Source organism: Silurus aristotelis, assembly GCF_946808225.1.
Source record: "Silurus aristotelis genome assembly, chromosome: 29".
Taxonomy (NCBI): domain Eukaryota; kingdom Metazoa; phylum Chordata; class Actinopteri; order Siluriformes; family Siluridae; genus Silurus; species Silurus aristotelis.
Window position 1 is genome coordinate 10,336,073 of NC_139602.1, and position 17,909 is coordinate 10,353,981.

Consider the following 17,909-nt stretch of genomic DNA (forward strand, 5'->3'; position numbering starts at 1 on the left):
GTGTGTGTGTGTGCACTTCTTCATGACAAAAAAAACCCCGAAAAAAATAACAAAATAATCATTCAGATGTGCTTTATCAATTCTATTTCAGGTAAACCTGGATCTGCTTGTAAATATCGCATGTTGTTCTCGACACTTGCGCCCCTAAGTGCCATCCAGTCTTCGCCAAAACAAACAGCGCTAATGAGTAGCAGCGCCTGCCTAAGAGGCCGGACCCGAAGCCTACGTCTGGCCAGAGTGTGCACATTGAGGGGCTGTCAAAAGGCGGGTTAAAAGACTGACTGTTTCTCTCTCTCTCACACACACACACATACACACCACCCCCGTCTGCAGACCCAACCGGTTCCCCACATCACCTCACACGACACGGCAAAGATGACGGGAGGAGGGGGAAGGGCGCATCATGTTCAACAAGCAGATCTTGTATTTGGATATCGACTCTGGGGAGCGAAGGCGTGGAAATAACAAGTGGAGATTTATTGCCTGAGGGGGTTTGTTTGCGTTGAAAGAGGGAGCTGAGTACGCCAGGGGCCAAGGCTCCATTTGCATAATGCATATAAAATGAGATCCATCTTTGCCACACGCATGCCTGAAAACCCTCGTGGGGTTTTTATGAAGAAAGTAGCCAGGCTCCGACAGCGGCGCTCGGATGGCAGGACAGTTAGAGCTATTTAAGAAAGTGTCTGCTGTGATCTGCAAGCTGCCGACGTCAGCGTTTCTGGTATTGATGCTGTCATGTAAAATACTGTATGTACATACATTATAAATGATTTCGCAACCGGCTAATCGTGTGGCAGCAACGCAAGAGCTTCGCTTACTGCTCACATTTCACATTCACAACCAGTGAATGTATGCAACGTTTTGTCAGAACGGTGCAGAAAACAAAAAAGATCCAGCAGTTTGAAGGCTTGCTAATGAGTGAGGTTGGACAAAAACAAGGTCTGACATGGTTCCAGCTGAACCAGAAGGATATGATAACTCCAATAATCACTCTTTACAACCCGGACGAGCTGAGAAGCATATCAAGAGGAACAACATGTCAAACAACAGTAGAAGGCTTTAAAGCTTCAGATGACACAGACTCACCCAAACAGGGCAGTTTGGTAGATCAGACCATCGTCCTGTCCACTTTCATTAAACTCTCAGATGCCAAGACTTATGAAAGAAAAAAGATATTCGCCTCTACATATCTCTGACTCAGCCGTGATTTTTATAAATCATAAACGATGACCTCAATCCCATAAAGAATAAATAAATGAAGCCAGAAAAATAAATATTGTCCCTCTGAATGCCAGGACGCGTCAGGTAAAGCAGGCCCCAGAGACGTGCTGGGGGAGCAGCAGGGAAATTCTTTTTCTTTCTTGCTTTTCGTGGTTTGTGGTGTTTACGACATGCGATTATTACACCCAGAACGCACGTCGATTAAAAAAAGAAAAAAGAAATCCCACCCCTCTTCATGGTTAACCAAAAAAACCAGTGAGGTCATTTCCACCCCACGCCTCAGCAGCTTCCTCTCTTCCTTCTCCCCCTCCCTCTCTCTTTGCCATGCTGTGTTTTTAGTGTCAGGTGGGAAAAGTTCCCACTGGGCACGTTCAGTACAAGTGTGAAAAAGAGGGCCTCAGTTAGCCATTTATTTCGGGCGCTGCTGGTTCAGGGAGTTATTTTTAGCCATGAACGGTTCGATGTTGTGCTGCATTTCTTTGGCAGTGAAGGGAAACACACTGGCCAGCTCTGGACGCCAGCGTGGCTGAGCTTTAGGACAATCTGAAATGTCTATTCAAGAGCTAGTTCTTATTTTTAGGCACGAATCCACTTTTGGTGCAGCATCGTTGTAAATCTTCATTCGTCCCATATACAGGAGTATCGGAAAGACTATAGGTGCATGAATTAATCACGAAATCGAGAGCGTCTTTTAGATTATACGCTGCAGTCGACGGACATGATGATATTTCTGTGTTTCACTGCAGAAGAACATCGTGTTTAACAGCTGGCGACGAGGTAACGGAGGCTTCCTTCGCGTCTCTCCAAACGTAATCCTGTCCAGATGGACAGAAGTGTAAAATACAACTCACGCATATGTCAAGGTTTTAGCAGGTTATGTGTTTTTCTGGAGTGAACGGATTCTCGATCACATGTCTAATGATTCGGTTCGAACTTTTTACCAAGTAATATGAATAATATCATTAGAGTTTACATCAGCAACTGTGGCTTTGCGTTTTTAATCCATTTTCTATACCGAAAGTTCTGACAGAAGCACAAAAGGTTTATATTAATGTCTGTGTACTTGGGTTGAAATGTACACAAAATTCAAGGTTCGCTTCAATTTTAGGACAGTTCGTGGGAAGGAAAGCTATTTTTTTTACTAACGCAGTTAGTAATGATGGTCGGATCTCTACATGAGGTTAAACCCCGAGAACTGCCATGCAACAAAACAATAAACTTTCTTATCAGAGGAGAGGATCTCTTTAACCTGAAGAGAGAAAGCCATTTGTTCCGCTGCACTCTTACCCATCCTTGAGCCCCCTCTTTCCCTCCTGGGAAAATGGCCGGGTCATGGAAAGGTGACTTCGAAGTTCCAGGTATTCGAGCTACTTTACTTAAATACTGTAATAATAAAATGTTAGGAATGTATGAATTTTACCTTTACATGTTTGGTATCATTTTAAAGGTCTCAGTGTGATTGAAAATATGATCTCAGTCCCATTTAAGTAGAACAGACCAAAAATAAAGATCTCAGGTTTGGGGAAGATTCGGTCCGACTGATGTGAGGGTTGTCCCTGAGAAGATCTTTATCAGGTGTTGGTTTTTACCATAGGTGGTATTTGGTTTTAGTTCACCTCATGTCCCGACAAAGGTTTTGCAAAGCTTTTATTACTTTGAATTTACGAGTGTTTATGATGGTTTGGGTATTTAAGGAGATTTGGTGAAACACTCAGGGAAGCATTCTGTAGTCAGAACTTCCCACACAGTCTCTGTGTGTCTCTATCGCCAGGTACAGTGACTCTTTAACAAATCTTTTAGAAACTGAATTGCTTTATTATTTGTTTTTATGCTGATCATGCTGTGTAACTTTCCTCTATTTTTTGTTTTGGATTTGACATTTCTTTATTGATTATTGCCTGGGAAATAAGGTAAAATTCTTTATTAACTTTGATTATGTAGCCTGGTGTTACCACAAATCTATGAGCAGGACGGTACATACAGAAGGCTCATGAACAGATGGAGCATCAAGCACAACGTCTGGGACCTTCTGATTTCTGACCATTACTGACTTAGCAAGTTATAACAAAGTGACTTAATCAACTACTCTTTATGCATGAGCAGCATTGAGTGGCTACTTAAAGTATATTCGTTTACAGTGAGCAGGTATAATTGGCTCTAAGAGACTCCGGGTTCATAATGAACTATTAATTGAAAAGGCGGAATGTTTAGAATAATCGATTGAAATTGAAAAAGAAATACAACCAATAAGGTGATCGGCTAGAAATATTCAAGTTTAATCTTTATTTCAAAATTAGAGTCAGATTCAAATAAAAAAAAATTGAATTCATGTAACAAATTGCAGTCCATTTTAGTGTCTTTTACAGCAGCATACCTTCAACCACGCCAGTTGATTCCAGCGTTAGGTCATTGGGTGCGTCGCCCTTACACAGTTTATTATTAACATTTGTGAACATCACCAGTTTCTTCGTCTTCTTCTTCTTCTTCTTCTTTCGGCTTCTCCCATTAGGGGGCGCCACAGCGGATCATCTGTCTCCATACCCCCCAGTACTCTGCCTCCTACTCACCAACTACCTGCATGTCTTCCCTCACCACAGCCATAAACCTCCTCCTTGGTCTTCCTCTTTTCCTCCTTCCTGGTGTCTCCATCCTCAGCATTCTCCTACTGATATACCCCATGTCCCTCCTCTGCACATGTCCAAACCATCTCAATCTCACCTTGTCTCCAAAACATCCTACATGTGCTGTCGCTCTAATAAACTCATTTCTAATCCTGTCCATCCTCATCACTTCCAACGAACATCTCAACATCTTCAGCTCTGCTACCTCCAGCTCCACCTCCTGTCTGTTACTCAATGCCACTGTCTCTAATCCATACAACATCTCAGGTCTCACCACAGTCCTATAAACTTTCCCTTTTACTCTCACAGATACTCTTCTATCACAAATCACTCCTGCTATCACTCTTCTCCACTCACTTCACCCTGCCTGCACTCTTTTCTTCACTTTTCGTGTGTGTGTGTGTGTGTGTGTGTGCAATACATGCTTTGTGTTCTTCATCCACCACTGCTCCTTACATCTTTGTTATAACTGGTATCATGACACGAACGAGACATTTCTGTAGCTCGTGTTTTTTTTTCCGATGCCGTTTCGAGGTTTGTTTTAGTTTTTAGGCGCGGCGTCGCTTTGCGTAATTGTTCGTCCCATTTCCAAAGTCATGATGTTCACATTCATCATTTGGTGTCAACCATTTTTTTTTTTTTTTCATGGTGAGTTGAGCTGTATTTCAGTCATCAAGCTGTGTAGAACACACACACACACACACACACACACATATGCAGAGATTAAATGTCTCAGTGTAATGTGAAGTGCAGGAGAAGAAGATCTGCAGACGTTCTCGCTCTGAATTGCTGTTCTGTTCAATGGGCTGTGTTGGTAGGAAACAGAGGCAGTACGAGAAGCAGTGAGAGTGGGCAGAGCTCGCGTTATGCGTCTGACAACAATCTGGCACCGTGAGCTCACGGCACGTCTAAGACCCACCGCATTGAGTTTGTTCAGGCTGCGTTTCCTAGGGGGCCGCTCCTAACACCATGGCATCGGCTCCCGGGGAAACGCCCACGTCAGCACCAGTTTTTCCTCTCAAGCTACAAGACATTAAAAGGTGGAAACTCTACTAAAGAGGGGCGTCTGTTGTATTTAGGGTCAGTTGTTCTTTCGCTGGATATTACCAGTGCTCTCCTGAGCAGGAATGCAGCGTGATACATTATCACGTGGAGTATAACGTCCATGCACGACGAGCTCGGGGGGTTACGTTCGACACATATGTTCCTTTACTTTTTCCGTTTTTTTTTTTTTTTCCTCCCATGTCTCTATTTGACTCCGCCGGGTATCGTTTTAACCGATATTTACGCAGACGAGGATTACTCAGGAGAAATTAGCCAAGCTTTTTCTTGGTGGTCCATATGCGTCAGACAATCCGACACCAAATTAATCGCCGTAATTAGACCATCGCTCCCTTTCTGGAGGACACGCGATGAGCGCGCTCGGTATCGGATATCAAAGGAGGACAGAATAACATGGCCGATGACAGATTATGTCCACACATCAACATTTCATCTCACAAATTAGGCCTTTGATTTAATGAAAACACAGCGATGCTTTATAGGGTGTCAGAGGAATCTCACGAAACTACCCAATAAGTCTTCGTTCTGCATCCCATTCTGTAAACGATCCCATCAGTCTTCATTCTGCACACGGCACCTTACAGTGTGGTAATCACTGCTACAGATTTTGGTCTGTTATGCCTCATTACATTTTCTACTTCCTTTTTTTTTGTACATCTTAAAATCATTTGCACAATTTTTTTAATATCAACTCGTCGTATAACAATTTCTCATATCTTCTCTTTTTTCTCATTTTCTCTCATATTTTACTTTACTTTTTACCATTTGTGAGGGTTTAAGTTGTGTTCACGTGTTGCTCTGCATGTGAAAAAGAAAAATCTTGAATCTTAAAACAGAGTGGACTGTTGTGGGGAAGCATCCGGGCGGAGCAGAGTGCTGATTGGTCGAGGCTTAATACTACACTTATCAGTCTTTTTATCAAGACATTTTGCAGGATTGGACAGTTTTTTTTCTTCTTTGATCCGCTTTTCTTTATAGAGCACTTTTAATGCAAGAATCCCTGCTGTACAGTACTTGTGAAAAGTTTGGGAACACCTAGAAATGTATGGCTTTTGAGACACACATGCATGTTCCTTTAGTTTCTAGGCAACACTCGGTAATGTAACAGTGTGTATACTTTGACCAAACAAATCTAGAAATCTCCAGATCTTCCACTTTATATTCATTGAAAAATCCTCCCTTTAAGTCAAGTCAAGTCAAGTTTATTTGTATAGCGCTTTTCACAACAGACATTGTCTCAAAGCAGCTTTACAGAAAACAACAGTGAAGGTGAATGGTGTGCGTTTGTCCCTGATGAGCAGCCGTGGCGACAGTGGCAAGGAAAAACTCCCTTAGATGATATGAGGAAGAAACCTTGAGAGGAACCAGACTCAAAGGGGAACCCATCCTCATATGGGTGACATCAAAAGTTTGGTCATAAATCTTCCTTTAGAATGAAGAACAGCTTTATACGCACTCGGCATCCGGACAGTACCTTCCTCCAATCGTTCAGCTGAAATACTTCGCCGTGCCTCTTGTAAAACTTGTCAAAGATGTTCTTCACTAGTTGGAGATTTCATTGCGATCCAGGTCATCCCAGAGCAGTTCAACAGGATTTAGGTGTGGTGACCGGGGAGGTAGTTCCATGGTAGATATCACTCCATACGACTGTTTGTACAGTGAATCTCTTCCAATGAGCCTCACTCCAGACGGAACTGCATGGTGTTGAAGAATTGAATGGTTGCCATGTTGGTTTAGAAATCCTTTTACTTCCAAGAATGTCTCCAACCTTCACTGCTCCAAATCAGCCCCAAAACATTAAGCTTCCACCTTCCACCAAGTCTTAAATCAGCACCAAAATCCGCCGTGATGCAACACATCCGGCAATTAAAACCGTCCGTGTGGAAACATAACTAAAGTTCCGTTTGGGGTCCTGATGATTTACATCATTTAAAACATTATAATTACTTTAAAACATTTACAAGAATATTTTATCTTGTTGAGTTTGGTTTCACTAATAAAAAATAAACATTTGCATAAAGCGTCAATATTTGTCCGTGTGCATTTTGATTAGAATAATAAAAACGTGAAAAGTATTAAGGTACATTTAAAACGTATGTGTGATTAAGTTGCGGTTAATAAATCATGATTGAATATTTTAATCGATTGACAGTATATTATGACATTATAACATTATGAGTGGTCCAGTGAATAACACTGATGATCTCTTTATCATGGCATCTGTTTGTATTAAATATTAGGCACCAAGTGAACATTTTGTCCACAATGTTGACGTGTTAAAAGCAGGCCACGTCTCATTATCAATGAACTAAGACTCATTGATGCACGTGAGGAGCGAAGGCTGATACGTGTGGTCTGATCCAACACATAAGCTCCGGTAGCTCAAATTGCTGAAGAAGTTCATGCTGTTGATGCTCGACGGGTCACGACTGTTTTGGCAACAAAAGGGGACCAACACAATATTATGCAGGTGGTCATAATGTTATGGCCGATCCTTGTATATATAATATAAATATATATTACCTGTGCTGTACTGAAATCCATTATCACCTTCTTCAGTTACTCAAATATGATTCCTTCACTTACATCCCAGTCAAGCTGAGTCAAAGATCAAAAGGATCACAATGTTCTCTCCAGAAGCGCAGGGGCGACCTCCTGTGGTTCGAACATCTGCTGGAGTAAACATCACGTCATGCTTCTACCGAACTCTTTATATTGTTGTTTATCTTACAAAGATGAAAGCTCGCTGCTCTGTAGGCTGGAGAGAGGTTCAATGTTGAAACACTTTCTGTGAGAAATTCTGCACTTACAAAATCACAAAGCTCCTAAACTTCATCAAACCTCAGATGAGATCAAACATCATGAGAGCAGTTTGTGAAATCAGACCAACGGAAATAGGGAAAGGAAGGAAATTGCGCAAACAAAAATCCGCTGTAACGTGTGGCGCTTTGTTTGCCTCTGCCAGGAGGTTATGATTCTGCTCTCGGTGAGTTTCTCCAACGTGAAACCTAAACCAGTCAGGCGTCTCTAACCTTGTAAGGCAGTGCAGGAAAGGGATGCTGAAAGTCTCTCCTAGTCTCTTCTCTGAGGGCTCAATGTGGGATGGAGATTTAATGGAAGCTCGTCATCGGCTTGAACAAATGTATAACAATAAACAAATGTAAAAAAAATATTAATATTAACCAATAATTAGGGGTAATAATTGTAGAGTCCTGTGTATGCACTGTATTTAGTGTGTGACACAGAAAAAGAGGCAGTGTGTGAGATATGAGAGAGAGAGAGAGAGAGAGAGAGAGAGAGAGAGAGAGAGAGAGAGAGAGAGAGAGAGAGAGAGAGAGAGAGAGAGAGAGAGAGAGAGTCTATATCATACTCGATCACTATATAGATGGCTGTAGCTGCGTTTTAACAGCATTTTTTTCCCTATACCCACAGTCCGCTTGGGGGTGCTAATGCGCCGTAAAGGCTGGTTTTCATCCGCAATTAGACACCAACGAAGAAGACGGAGCTACACACAAACACACAGTCACAGTTACACACACCGGAAGTTGGCTAACAAACTGCTATTGTTTACTTGTTTGTTCAGCGATTATTAAATTATCTGCTATTATTGTAAACTTATATTTTGGTGAGTAAAAAAAAGAATTTGGTTTGGGATTTAACTCGTTAAGAATAGAAACTGTTGCTAACTTGACACAACTCAATAGAAATTCAGTACGTTAGCTGTTAGCTTAGCACTTAATATAAATAAGTGCCCTTCTTTTTTCATTTTTCTTTTATATCCTCTGCATAAATAGATTTTATATAATATATATAATTGCTTATATTTGGGGTGTAGCGGTACGTACCTTGATTTTTTAAATTATTTAATAATTTTTTAAATAATATTTTCAAAAAAATAAAGTAAAATCAATCAAATCAATGCATTGCACAATTTCATTATGGTGATTAAATTGAGAAACTGATAGATTTTGCACATATTATATTGCTTAAATAAATATGAAAACATTTAATTAAATAGTTTTACATTTGTTAGACCCCATATTGGTAATACAGCTTTGTGTATTGTTACACTCCTAAAGAAAAGCCTAAAGCAGCAGACTTTGCGAAAATTAATATTTGTGTCATCCTCAACACTTTCATCCACGCACGTTTTAATTCCAGTAGAGCGCAAAGATCATGGACGCTGCCAGCCGGAAAGACAAACCCAAACAGAAGGAGACGTCTATACGAGGAGACAGAACGAAACAGAAATCAGCTCAGCAGGAGCTCAAGCATAGACAGAGAGCAGAGGTGGGATTATAATTAGATAAACAGTAACCGAGATCTACAGCAGTGTGTAATTACAGCACTTAGTCTTAGATATTCTTTATAGATCTCGTAAGGAAAGTGATTGCAATTTATTATTAATTGGAAATTATTTAATATTATTTATTATTGAAATTATTTCCCTTTTGTTGTCTTTTGGGTAAAAGAGCAGAAAAAACTTGACCTTTGACTTGTAGACGATCGAGATGGTAAGAATCTCGAACCCGTTACACGATATTCCAGAAGCGAATCAGATTTTGAGGAAGTTCGGCGAACGATTATTGAGCAGTTTGTTTATTTTCAGAAGAGACTCGACTGTTTTTCATTGTTAAAACACTGCTCAGAACCTTGCAGCCACCAGGTAACTTCAGCAGACGGTTTCACAGGGTTATACGAGTGCAGGTTTTTTGTGTTGCCTTCATGGAGTAATTCGTTGTACAGCATTTCTGTTTCTCGAAAGCTGAAGTTTCATTTGTTTTTTTGTTTTTTTTCCCCGCGTCCCGTTTCAGATCTACGCCCTGAACAAAGTCATGACGGAAATGGAACAGCAGCAGTTTGAGGCCTTCTGCAAGCAGATGCAGCCGCAACCGGAATAAAGACGTGACGTTTGGAAAAAAAGAAAAAGCGACTGACGTTCTGCAGCGCTACATCATCGTACGGCGAGCGTGATATCACGTGTTTGTTGTTTTTTTTATTTTTATGATTTTCACACATGAGCGTGAACAGAGTGGTGCGGAAAACAAAAAACAACAGGCGGGTAAACGTCTCTTTGATGAGAAAGATCAGAGGAGAATAAAGAGAAGTCTATAGGTGGATGAGCCACCACATGAACCTGAGATTCACCCAAATGTGGTCAGATGAAGATGAGAAAACACGTGGTGATTGGCTGATTGGGGGGAAAAATGCACCAGTGTACAGGTATGATATGAACGATGCGTTCTGCCGATGATGTCGTCACTGGCGGTATTTAAATCAGTGTTATGGGTCACTTATTATTGAAATAATCAGTGTTTAACATGTTATATACACACTACAGCCAAAAGTATTGAGACATTTTTATTATTTTTTTTTTTTGCTTCATCTACAAACAGTTACCACAAAGTTGAAGGCACAGAATTGCCATGAGATTTTTTTTCTACCTTGAACTAGGAGACCCCAAACCTGTTCCAGCATGACAATGCCCCTGTCCAGAAACATCTGCTTTACATGGGTTGAAGTGGAAGATGATCTTACTTTTGGTGCCCCCCAGGCCTCTTCACCTCACCTACATCAGTGCCTGATTTTTCTAACACCCATGTAGCTGGAACGAATCCCGACAAAATCAAGTGGAACATCTTCACAGAAGCTTATTATAAGAGCAAATAGAGACTGAATGTGGAATGAGATGCTCAAAAAGAAGCACATGCCAGTCTTATGGTCGGGTGTCCACAAACTTTTGTCAACATGTTACGTGTTGTTTCTTTTTTTTTAAAGATTTTTTTTAATTCCAGTGTTCCAGTATTTTGTTGTACTGTATTAAAGATTTTCAGAAGTTTACAAAGACTATGAGGAAGATCTCATGGAAAAAGTATTTGCTTTTCACCGATTTACTCCGATGTTATTTTAATATTTTTATGTCAGAAACAGCAGAATACAACTTGCATTGAAATAAAATTTTTGTTAACAATTGCATGAGATTTTACCAGCTGTAGTCGGCTCTTCTTCATAAAGTAGCCGCGGAGCAGTCAGAAGGAAACATCAGCGTATTGGTCTGTCATCAGAGCTTGAACTATCTCAAAAGGTTTTGGCTTCAGCTCTGTTTTCATTGGTTTGCTTTGGTATGACGGACTGCTTCTGATCCCCCCCCCCCCCCGTAGTTTGCACGTCTGGCTAATGTTTTCGGAAACATCTTTTATCAAAAAAGAAATAAAGAAGAAATAAATAAATAAAGAAGAAAGTCTAAGTAAATTAAGAAAAATAAGCATCAATGCAAAATTAGTATAGATGGTAGAGGTGGTTAAAAAAAAAAAAAAACCCTGACCCTGGTGGAGATCATGGGTGGGATGGAGGGAGGCCAGACATGAACAAGAGGAAAAAGAAAGAGGAGGCGATCAAAGATCAAAAGGGTTTTGGCTGAAATATTTTATTCTGAAGGAGCATCTTGTACGCCAAACATTTCACGTCTTGGACTGAGGGTGTGAAAACTTTTGCACTTTCTTATTGATATTAAACTCACACAGGAAACGTGTCGAGTGTGTTTATTTGGTCAGGTTTTCTTTCGTTAGCAGGCAGGAACAAATGCAGCGTATGAGATTTGTTCAGTTTGACTTGTGCGCGCACGTGTGTGTGTGTTAGCAGGAAGTGTGTTATGATAAATGAGTGTGTGTAGAGGTAGAGCTGTTAGTAGATACACACATGCAGCATTAAGAAGAGTATGTTCTCAGTATGTGATTTATGTATACACTTCAAGCTCTATGCTGAGTTGACCTTCACAAAAACGTGTGTGTGTGTGTGTGTGTGCAGATTGCTGAAAGCACAAGCGACTTATAGATCGCTAAACAAGCGACTTGTATAGATCTTGCTAAATAATCTCTAGCTCAGCAGTTCTCATACTTTGTGCAGCCAGGGACCACTAACAACCAGATTATTAAAGATTATTATTATTATTTGTACATCATATCATTCTCGTTTAGAGGTTCGAAGTTCAGGAGCTCAATATTTTACCATATTCTGATTGACCAATTTTTTTTCTGAGTATGTGGATATATTATGGCTCATTTTGCGTAGTTGGTTATTTTATCTGGTGCCTTATTTTCTCTAATCTCTCCAATCTGATCTAATCTTATTTCGTGCCACAGTGAGGAAACGGTACGATGAACTGAAATCGAAATATTGTTCGCAAAAATGGCCAAAAAAAGAGAATTATTGATTCTTGTGCAAGTAATTGAACAGACTGGTTATTTAAAAAAAAAATAAATAAATAAGTGGATTTTCTACATACAGGTTTATACATTTATCGTCGTAATTTTTCAGTAATCGGATTGAAAAGCCTTTGTGTAACGTCTCCGGCGATCCGATTCATTTTCGGATGGGGATTGAAAGGAGTGGTGCGGATCTGATACAATGGAGAAGTAAATGGGAAAAAATTAGCCATGTAGCTTAGTGGTTAATATATTGAAAATACTGATCAGAAGGTCACGAGTTCAAATCCCATGCTGCCATCAGGGGGTCGTATCAGTGTTAGCGTATGATAGGATCCTATTAGCTTTTAGCATAAGATTTACACACTCGCTCCATGGTCCCGGTCCCCACTTTGAGAACCACTGCTCTAGATTATTATTATTATTAGACTATTTGTGGATCTGTGTCTCTCAGGTGTTTGCTTCTAGAAATCTAAGGTGACGGAGCTGCCGGTCACTCTCACTCCAAACCAGCCGTTCCAGTATTTGGTGTCCTTTCCACCGTGCTCGAAAGAGATAAAGCGCAAACCCGGGTTGTAGTCGTAAAAGGTGTGGCTGACCTGTGAAGAGAATGTTCGAAAATACACATTGTACAAGCTGGAAAGTTAAGACTGTACTGTCTGTCATTTATACTACAACTCATGTTACAGGTGCCTTTATTAAATAAGACGACATTTGCATATGAAATATCCATGAACAGAATTAAACACACGATGTGTTGTATAGCGCCAATAACCGATGACTGGTTTATGCGATGAAAACAAGTTACTGTTACAAGTTTTATTCCTCCACAGTTTTTAAATTTTCAATTCACGTTGTACTATTGTCCATTTCTTGCTCCATTAAACGACGTCGCGTAGCACAACGGTTTCCAACTGTTACAGACTCTTCACTGAGGTCATTCATTACTATAGAAACGGTAACACGTTTGAACACATGCATTCACACTGCATTAAGGGGAGTTCAAATCCCAGCACAACAGAATTGCATCTGTTTGGCCCTTGAGCAAGGGCCCTGAACCCTCAAGGGCTCAGATGCATCCGAAAAAAATAAGATAATAAAAGGTGTCTGCTGAATTGCGTAATTGTAAATATTCTCCTTCATCTTGTTCGATTTTTATCTACTGCTTGCCCATTTTTGATGATTGATTATTAGTAGCGTCTGCAGGGATGTGAATTATATTGACACAATGTTCCGCCTCTTTTACTTTTTTATTTTGTGGTCTGAAGTGTTTTGTAACATTATTTTCTACCAGCCATATTTTTTTTTTTTTTTTTTACCAGCCAGATGTTTTTTATGCAAAAGTTATTCAGAAAATATATAAACACAAACACCAGCCGAAGTTCTGTGACGTAAAAAAACAAATAACCATCTAAATTACAACACTATTGTTTGGTTGGAGCAAAAATGCTTTACGGCATGTTGTTTACTGGACCCTTATCTTTCCTAATAAACCGGGATTAGCAGCAGTGGATGTGTTTGTGACTCGTTATTACAATAATTATGTGAGTAATGCATTTTTTTTATGCATGTTGTTGTTGTGTACTGCTTACACACATTCAGCAAATACATTCGTCATACGTTTTCCATTGAAAACCAGTGATCTGAAATCGCTTTTAGAATGAGTCATGGTTACTCTTCTCCCTTTTTATTTACTATATTGCTTAACATTAACCCCTGAGAACAACGGGGTATCGTTCGTGCGGCGCTGATGACTAGGGGGCTTTGGGTTTGTGTGATACCAATAAATAATTGTGTGCAATAATAGTGATGGTTAAATAATTGATAGTCGAGGTATTGAAGGCCACGCATGATATTTGTACAGGGATGTGGGTTTGGATGTGTTACCTGTTTCCACGAGCAGTCGTCCGTGTCCGGGTCGATAGTCACCGTCTCGGGTCTGTATTCCGCCAACACCTCCTGATTCTCATCCAGGAGATGGACGGTGAGCTGGTACATACATCCACAGTCTGTCCGGCTACAGTACCTAAACACACACACACACACACACTCTAAGTGTAAGGCTTTATCTTCCTTATAGCTCTCAGAAAATACTGTATATAAATGTGTATACTGTGTATATACCAGTCCTCTACAGTGACCAGTGGCAGACTGTCCAAGTCATCAGGAGTGTAACCTTCTTCCACAAGATCAATCACCTGTTTCTTAAGGCACAGTCTGAAACAGTGATCGTCCACAAAGTATTACACACACACACACACACACACACACACACACCTTATACATCTGATACATGTTATAAAACCGAACTCTTTCTCACTCAAAGGAAGTGCAGAAGTATTTGGTTACGTCCTCGTTCCCAAATTCGTGTCCGCAGTCTCCGGGCATGTCCTCCACGCACCACTCGTTCCCACCATTCTCCGTCAGCTCCCAGAAGTCCGTCCCATCTGCCACAGAGAGCAAACCATTTCACACGCCGGCTCAATATGTTCAGTTTTACTTCTTAGTGTTCATGTATTTACCATCTCCGTTTGGATTTTTGATGAGATTTCTTGCCATTTTTTTGGATTATGTCACAAGTTCCTGCAACTGGCCTGCAGACAAAACAATGCATAAGTGGAATATGTAAAGAAGCAGTGGGAATCCTTTCCCTAGATAATCTGTACTGTTTATAATGGAGACACAAACACCGTAGACTTCACCATTTCATAGAAGGACAGAGACGAGACACAACATGGACACAAATAATAAAATTAATACCTATACATAACATCAGTAACAGTTTAATCAATATACTCTATAGAATTGATGATACATAGAAATATATATGACTGGAAACAACTGGTTAATGGACTCAGTTTGTTTATTAAATGCATTCACTTTATTTGCGGTGTTCTGGTGTCTTTCTACACTGTATGGACAAAGGTTTGTAGAACATCTGACCATGCCATTAAACTGTTATAATAACTTCTAGTCTTCTGGGAAGATGTTCCACCAGATTTTGTTCAAAGCATTCATTTATAAATATTTATTTATACAAAAGTTAATTTATACATACGTATTTTTACGCATATGTATTTTTTTTCTTTTAGGGAACATGAGGTTTACAGTGTTTAAAAGCAAAAGTCTGAAAAAGTAACTTGTTTGGGAAAGGGTTTATGGTAATGTATTCTAGAAAGTGATATTAACACAAATATATAAATATAAAATGTATTTGTTTTTATTTATTTTAATTTATATATTTATTCCATTGTTTAATTAAAAAAAAATAATAATAATTTATGCAAAATAAAAGTCTCCTGTTAGCAGTCAGACCTCAGCACGTCTCTGTCCTTCACATTATTTTTCTTTCTTTTTTTATGAAAGCCTGTAATGTCAGGAAGGGGGGAAAAAAAAAAAAAAAAAAAAAAAAAAAAAAAGGAGAAAAGGGCTGGGCGTTGCAGGAGTTTGCTGAAGACTGGAATGGAATCTGCCACTCCAGAACCCCTCTGCCTCTCATTTCTTTCATCTGCCTTTCTGGCATGACAACTAATTGCACGTTTATATCAAGAACAGAGAAGAAGAGTGGAACAAATACAGGATACATTTAAAAGAAATGAAAGTAGTGTTCTGGCAGAGCTGCTTACATACAATATCAGCAAAGAATCAATAGAAAAATACATGCGAGGTTCCAGTGTAGGGCAAAAGGTTACAAGTATAAGGTTTTCAATCAATTATAAATAAAATTAAATCTATTTTAAGTGTGAAATGTGATCCAGGGAAATGTGATCCCTCTCTCACATACACACATAGTCTCTCTCATTCCCTATCTCTGTACCTCTCATTCTCTTTTCCCTAAACCCACAGTTCCTTCTCTTTCCATTTTCTCATGCTTTATTCGCATGACAAATAAGTATTCATTTGTACTGCCAAAGCAAACCTACTTTCTCAATCCGTCTGTCTGTCTGTCTGTCTGTCTGTCTGAAAGTTTTCTCACTTCCATGCTGTAGTCAGTACCCAGGACTGATTCTGAGCTCTTTTTGGGCCGGACCTCATTATTTCTGCTCCGCTTTTAAACACGATTACTTTTCAACTGTGAATCAGTTGAGTGTAATGCAGTGTAATGTATAACTAATTACTTCAGAAGCAATAGTTAGGGACCAGAAACAGTCCCTTAAGAGTCACTCTTTAGTGGACACCTTTCTCTTAGCTATTATCAGACCTCAAAAAACTTCACCAAGTCCTGTTACACAGCATGCAGTGATGTCGATCGCCCTGTGGTTGGACTGAAACGAGTCCCAGACTTCTATTTTCAAGATGCTCAGGGATCGGGCCTGGGAAAAAAAAATAAAAAACTTAAAAGGAGGCCGAAATGGTTACACAATGACTCCTTTGTATGGAAAAGTGACCATGGGGAATAAAAGACCATTGTGTGTGTTTGTTTTCCTGTTTAAATCAGTAGCTGTTAACACTTTCTGCATAGAAATTGAAAACCTGAACATAGACATGGATCTGGACCTGGACATGGCAGGACATTAAGTAAATGTGTAACACATACATGGCTGTAACAGATACGCATACCAAAAAAAGATACTCACAGCGAGAAGAAAGCAGATGAAAAGTCTTCTTACACACTGACTCAGCAACTGTCCTCAAGTGTGTCTGTTTGTCTAAGCTCACACACACACAGCAGGCTCTACCGGATGGAAACACAACGTCATGTGACCTGTTTCTCCTCCCTATCCTCTCTCTCTCTCTCTCTCTCTCTCTCTCTCTCTCTCTCTCTCTCTCTCTCTCTCTCTGTGTGTTCGTGTAGTTGACACATCACAAATAATTCCTACCTCAGCATTAATAGTGTTCATTAAACAGCAGGAGGACATACAGAAGGAAAAGCTGAAGCAAGGAATAAAGGAAATCAATGGCAATGCTCTGCTCTGCTCTACAGCATTATTAAGAGTCCTTGCTTCCTTTTCCACTTCCTCAAATCATAGAGCAGCCATGAGATTCAAATGCATAAGGCAGAAGTCATTTATGTAGGCAGAAGAAAAGAAGAAAAGACATTTTTCCATATCCGTGTTGTTTGTGATCATTCAAGGTTGAAAACAGCAGCAGTTGCTGCTACAAACCTGCATTTTTAAATCTTCCTTCAACACCAGATCTTCTTTTTCCTGTCAAGTCAAGTTTATTTCTATAGCGCTTTACACAACAGACATTGTCTCAAAGCAGCTTTACAGAATTTAACAGTGAAGGTGAACGGTGTGTGTTTCTCCCTGATGAGCAGCCGTGGCGACTGTGGCAAGAAAAAACTCCCTTAGATGTTATGAGGAAGAAACCTTGAGAGGAACCAGACTCAAAAGCAGAACATCATCTTTATTTGGTTGACATCAAGATTGTGATTATAGTCTTTAAACACTACAGAACACTGGGGAGAGAGAACTAATATTAAACTTATATAAAAGGAATAAAACACTTCAGAGTGGTAACAGTTTGCATCATACACTAAATGCATTATAGGACAAAAGTAATTGCACCCCTGATCATCACATCCATATGTGGTAATTACACAGATTGTTGCCACGAGGTTAAAAGCACTCGGTTGCATTGAATTTTGAATTGAATGTGCATCTTCATAACCGAGGCCAGTGCGATTCGCATCTCGATGCATAGCCAACGATAATATACAATAACGATACATACGAAGCAGCTACTGATGCGATGCGACACGATTCAGTTCAACACAATGTACGATGCAATTTACGATGCAATTTTAAAAATATGACGCTAAGCTATTCAGTATGGTGCTGATCCACTTTCATTTCTT

At 39.8% G+C, this 17,909-nt stretch overlaps 2 protein-coding genes across 3 annotated transcripts; one reads left to right on the forward strand and one right to left on the reverse strand.

Moving 5' to 3' along the window:
• The first annotated feature begins 9,061 nt into the window (after positions 1–9,061).
• svbp (small vasohibin binding protein) lies at positions 9,062–10,885 on the forward strand. The gene is made up of 2 exons (XM_083535440.1): positions 9,062–9,194; positions 9,719–10,885. Exons 1-2 carry the CDS (start codon positions 9,081–9,083, stop codon positions 9,803–9,805), a joined length of 201 nt encoding a protein of 66 aa, XP_083391566.1. The 5' UTR covers positions 9,062–9,080; the 3' UTR covers positions 9,806–10,885.
• A 430-nt stretch (positions 10,886–11,315) lies between these two features.
• fbxo2 (F-box protein 2) lies at positions 11,316–16,865 on the reverse strand. Of its 2 annotated transcripts, XM_083535428.1 has the most exons (7): positions 16,687–16,865; positions 16,311–16,422; positions 14,632–14,703; positions 14,430–14,556; positions 14,234–14,326; positions 13,997–14,135; positions 11,316–12,708 (listed from the first exon to the last, which is right to left on the reverse strand). In XM_083535428.1, the coding sequence occupies exons 3-7, from the start codon at positions 14,666–14,668 to the stop codon at positions 12,574–12,576; spliced, it is 531 nt and encodes a 176-aa protein (XP_083391554.1). In that variant the 5' UTR covers positions 14,669–14,703; positions 16,311–16,422; positions 16,687–16,865; the 3' UTR covers positions 11,316–12,573. The 2 variants fall into 2 exon arrangements, with proteins under 2 accessions (XP_083391554.1, XP_083391555.1); XM_083535429.1 differs by lacking the exon at positions 16,311–16,422 and having other exon boundaries at positions 16,687–16,858.
• Between the last annotated feature and the right edge of the window lie 1,044 nt (positions 16,866–17,909).

Bases quoted from the DNA above. Each gene is read 5' to 3' on its own strand.
- svbp (XM_083535440.1), top strand. From the start codon at position 9,081: ATGGACGCTGCCAGCCGGAAAGACAAACCCAAACAGAAGGAGACGTCT. The intron at 9,195-9,718 runs GTGGGATTATAA...GTCCCGTTTCAG, and splicing joins AGCATAGACAGAGAGCAGAG to ATCTACGCCCTGAACAAAGT.
- fbxo2 (XM_083535428.1), bottom strand. From the start codon at position 14,668: ATGGCAAGAAATCTCATCAAAAATCCAAACGGAGATG. The intron at 14,557-14,631 runs GTAAATACATGA...TCTCTGTGGCAG, and splicing joins CAAAAATCCAAACGGAGATG to ATGGGACGGACTTCTGGGAG. The intron at 14,136-14,233 runs GTATATACACAG...GTGTGTGTTTAG, and splicing joins CTGGTCACTGTAGAGGACTG to GTACTGTAGCCGGACAGACT.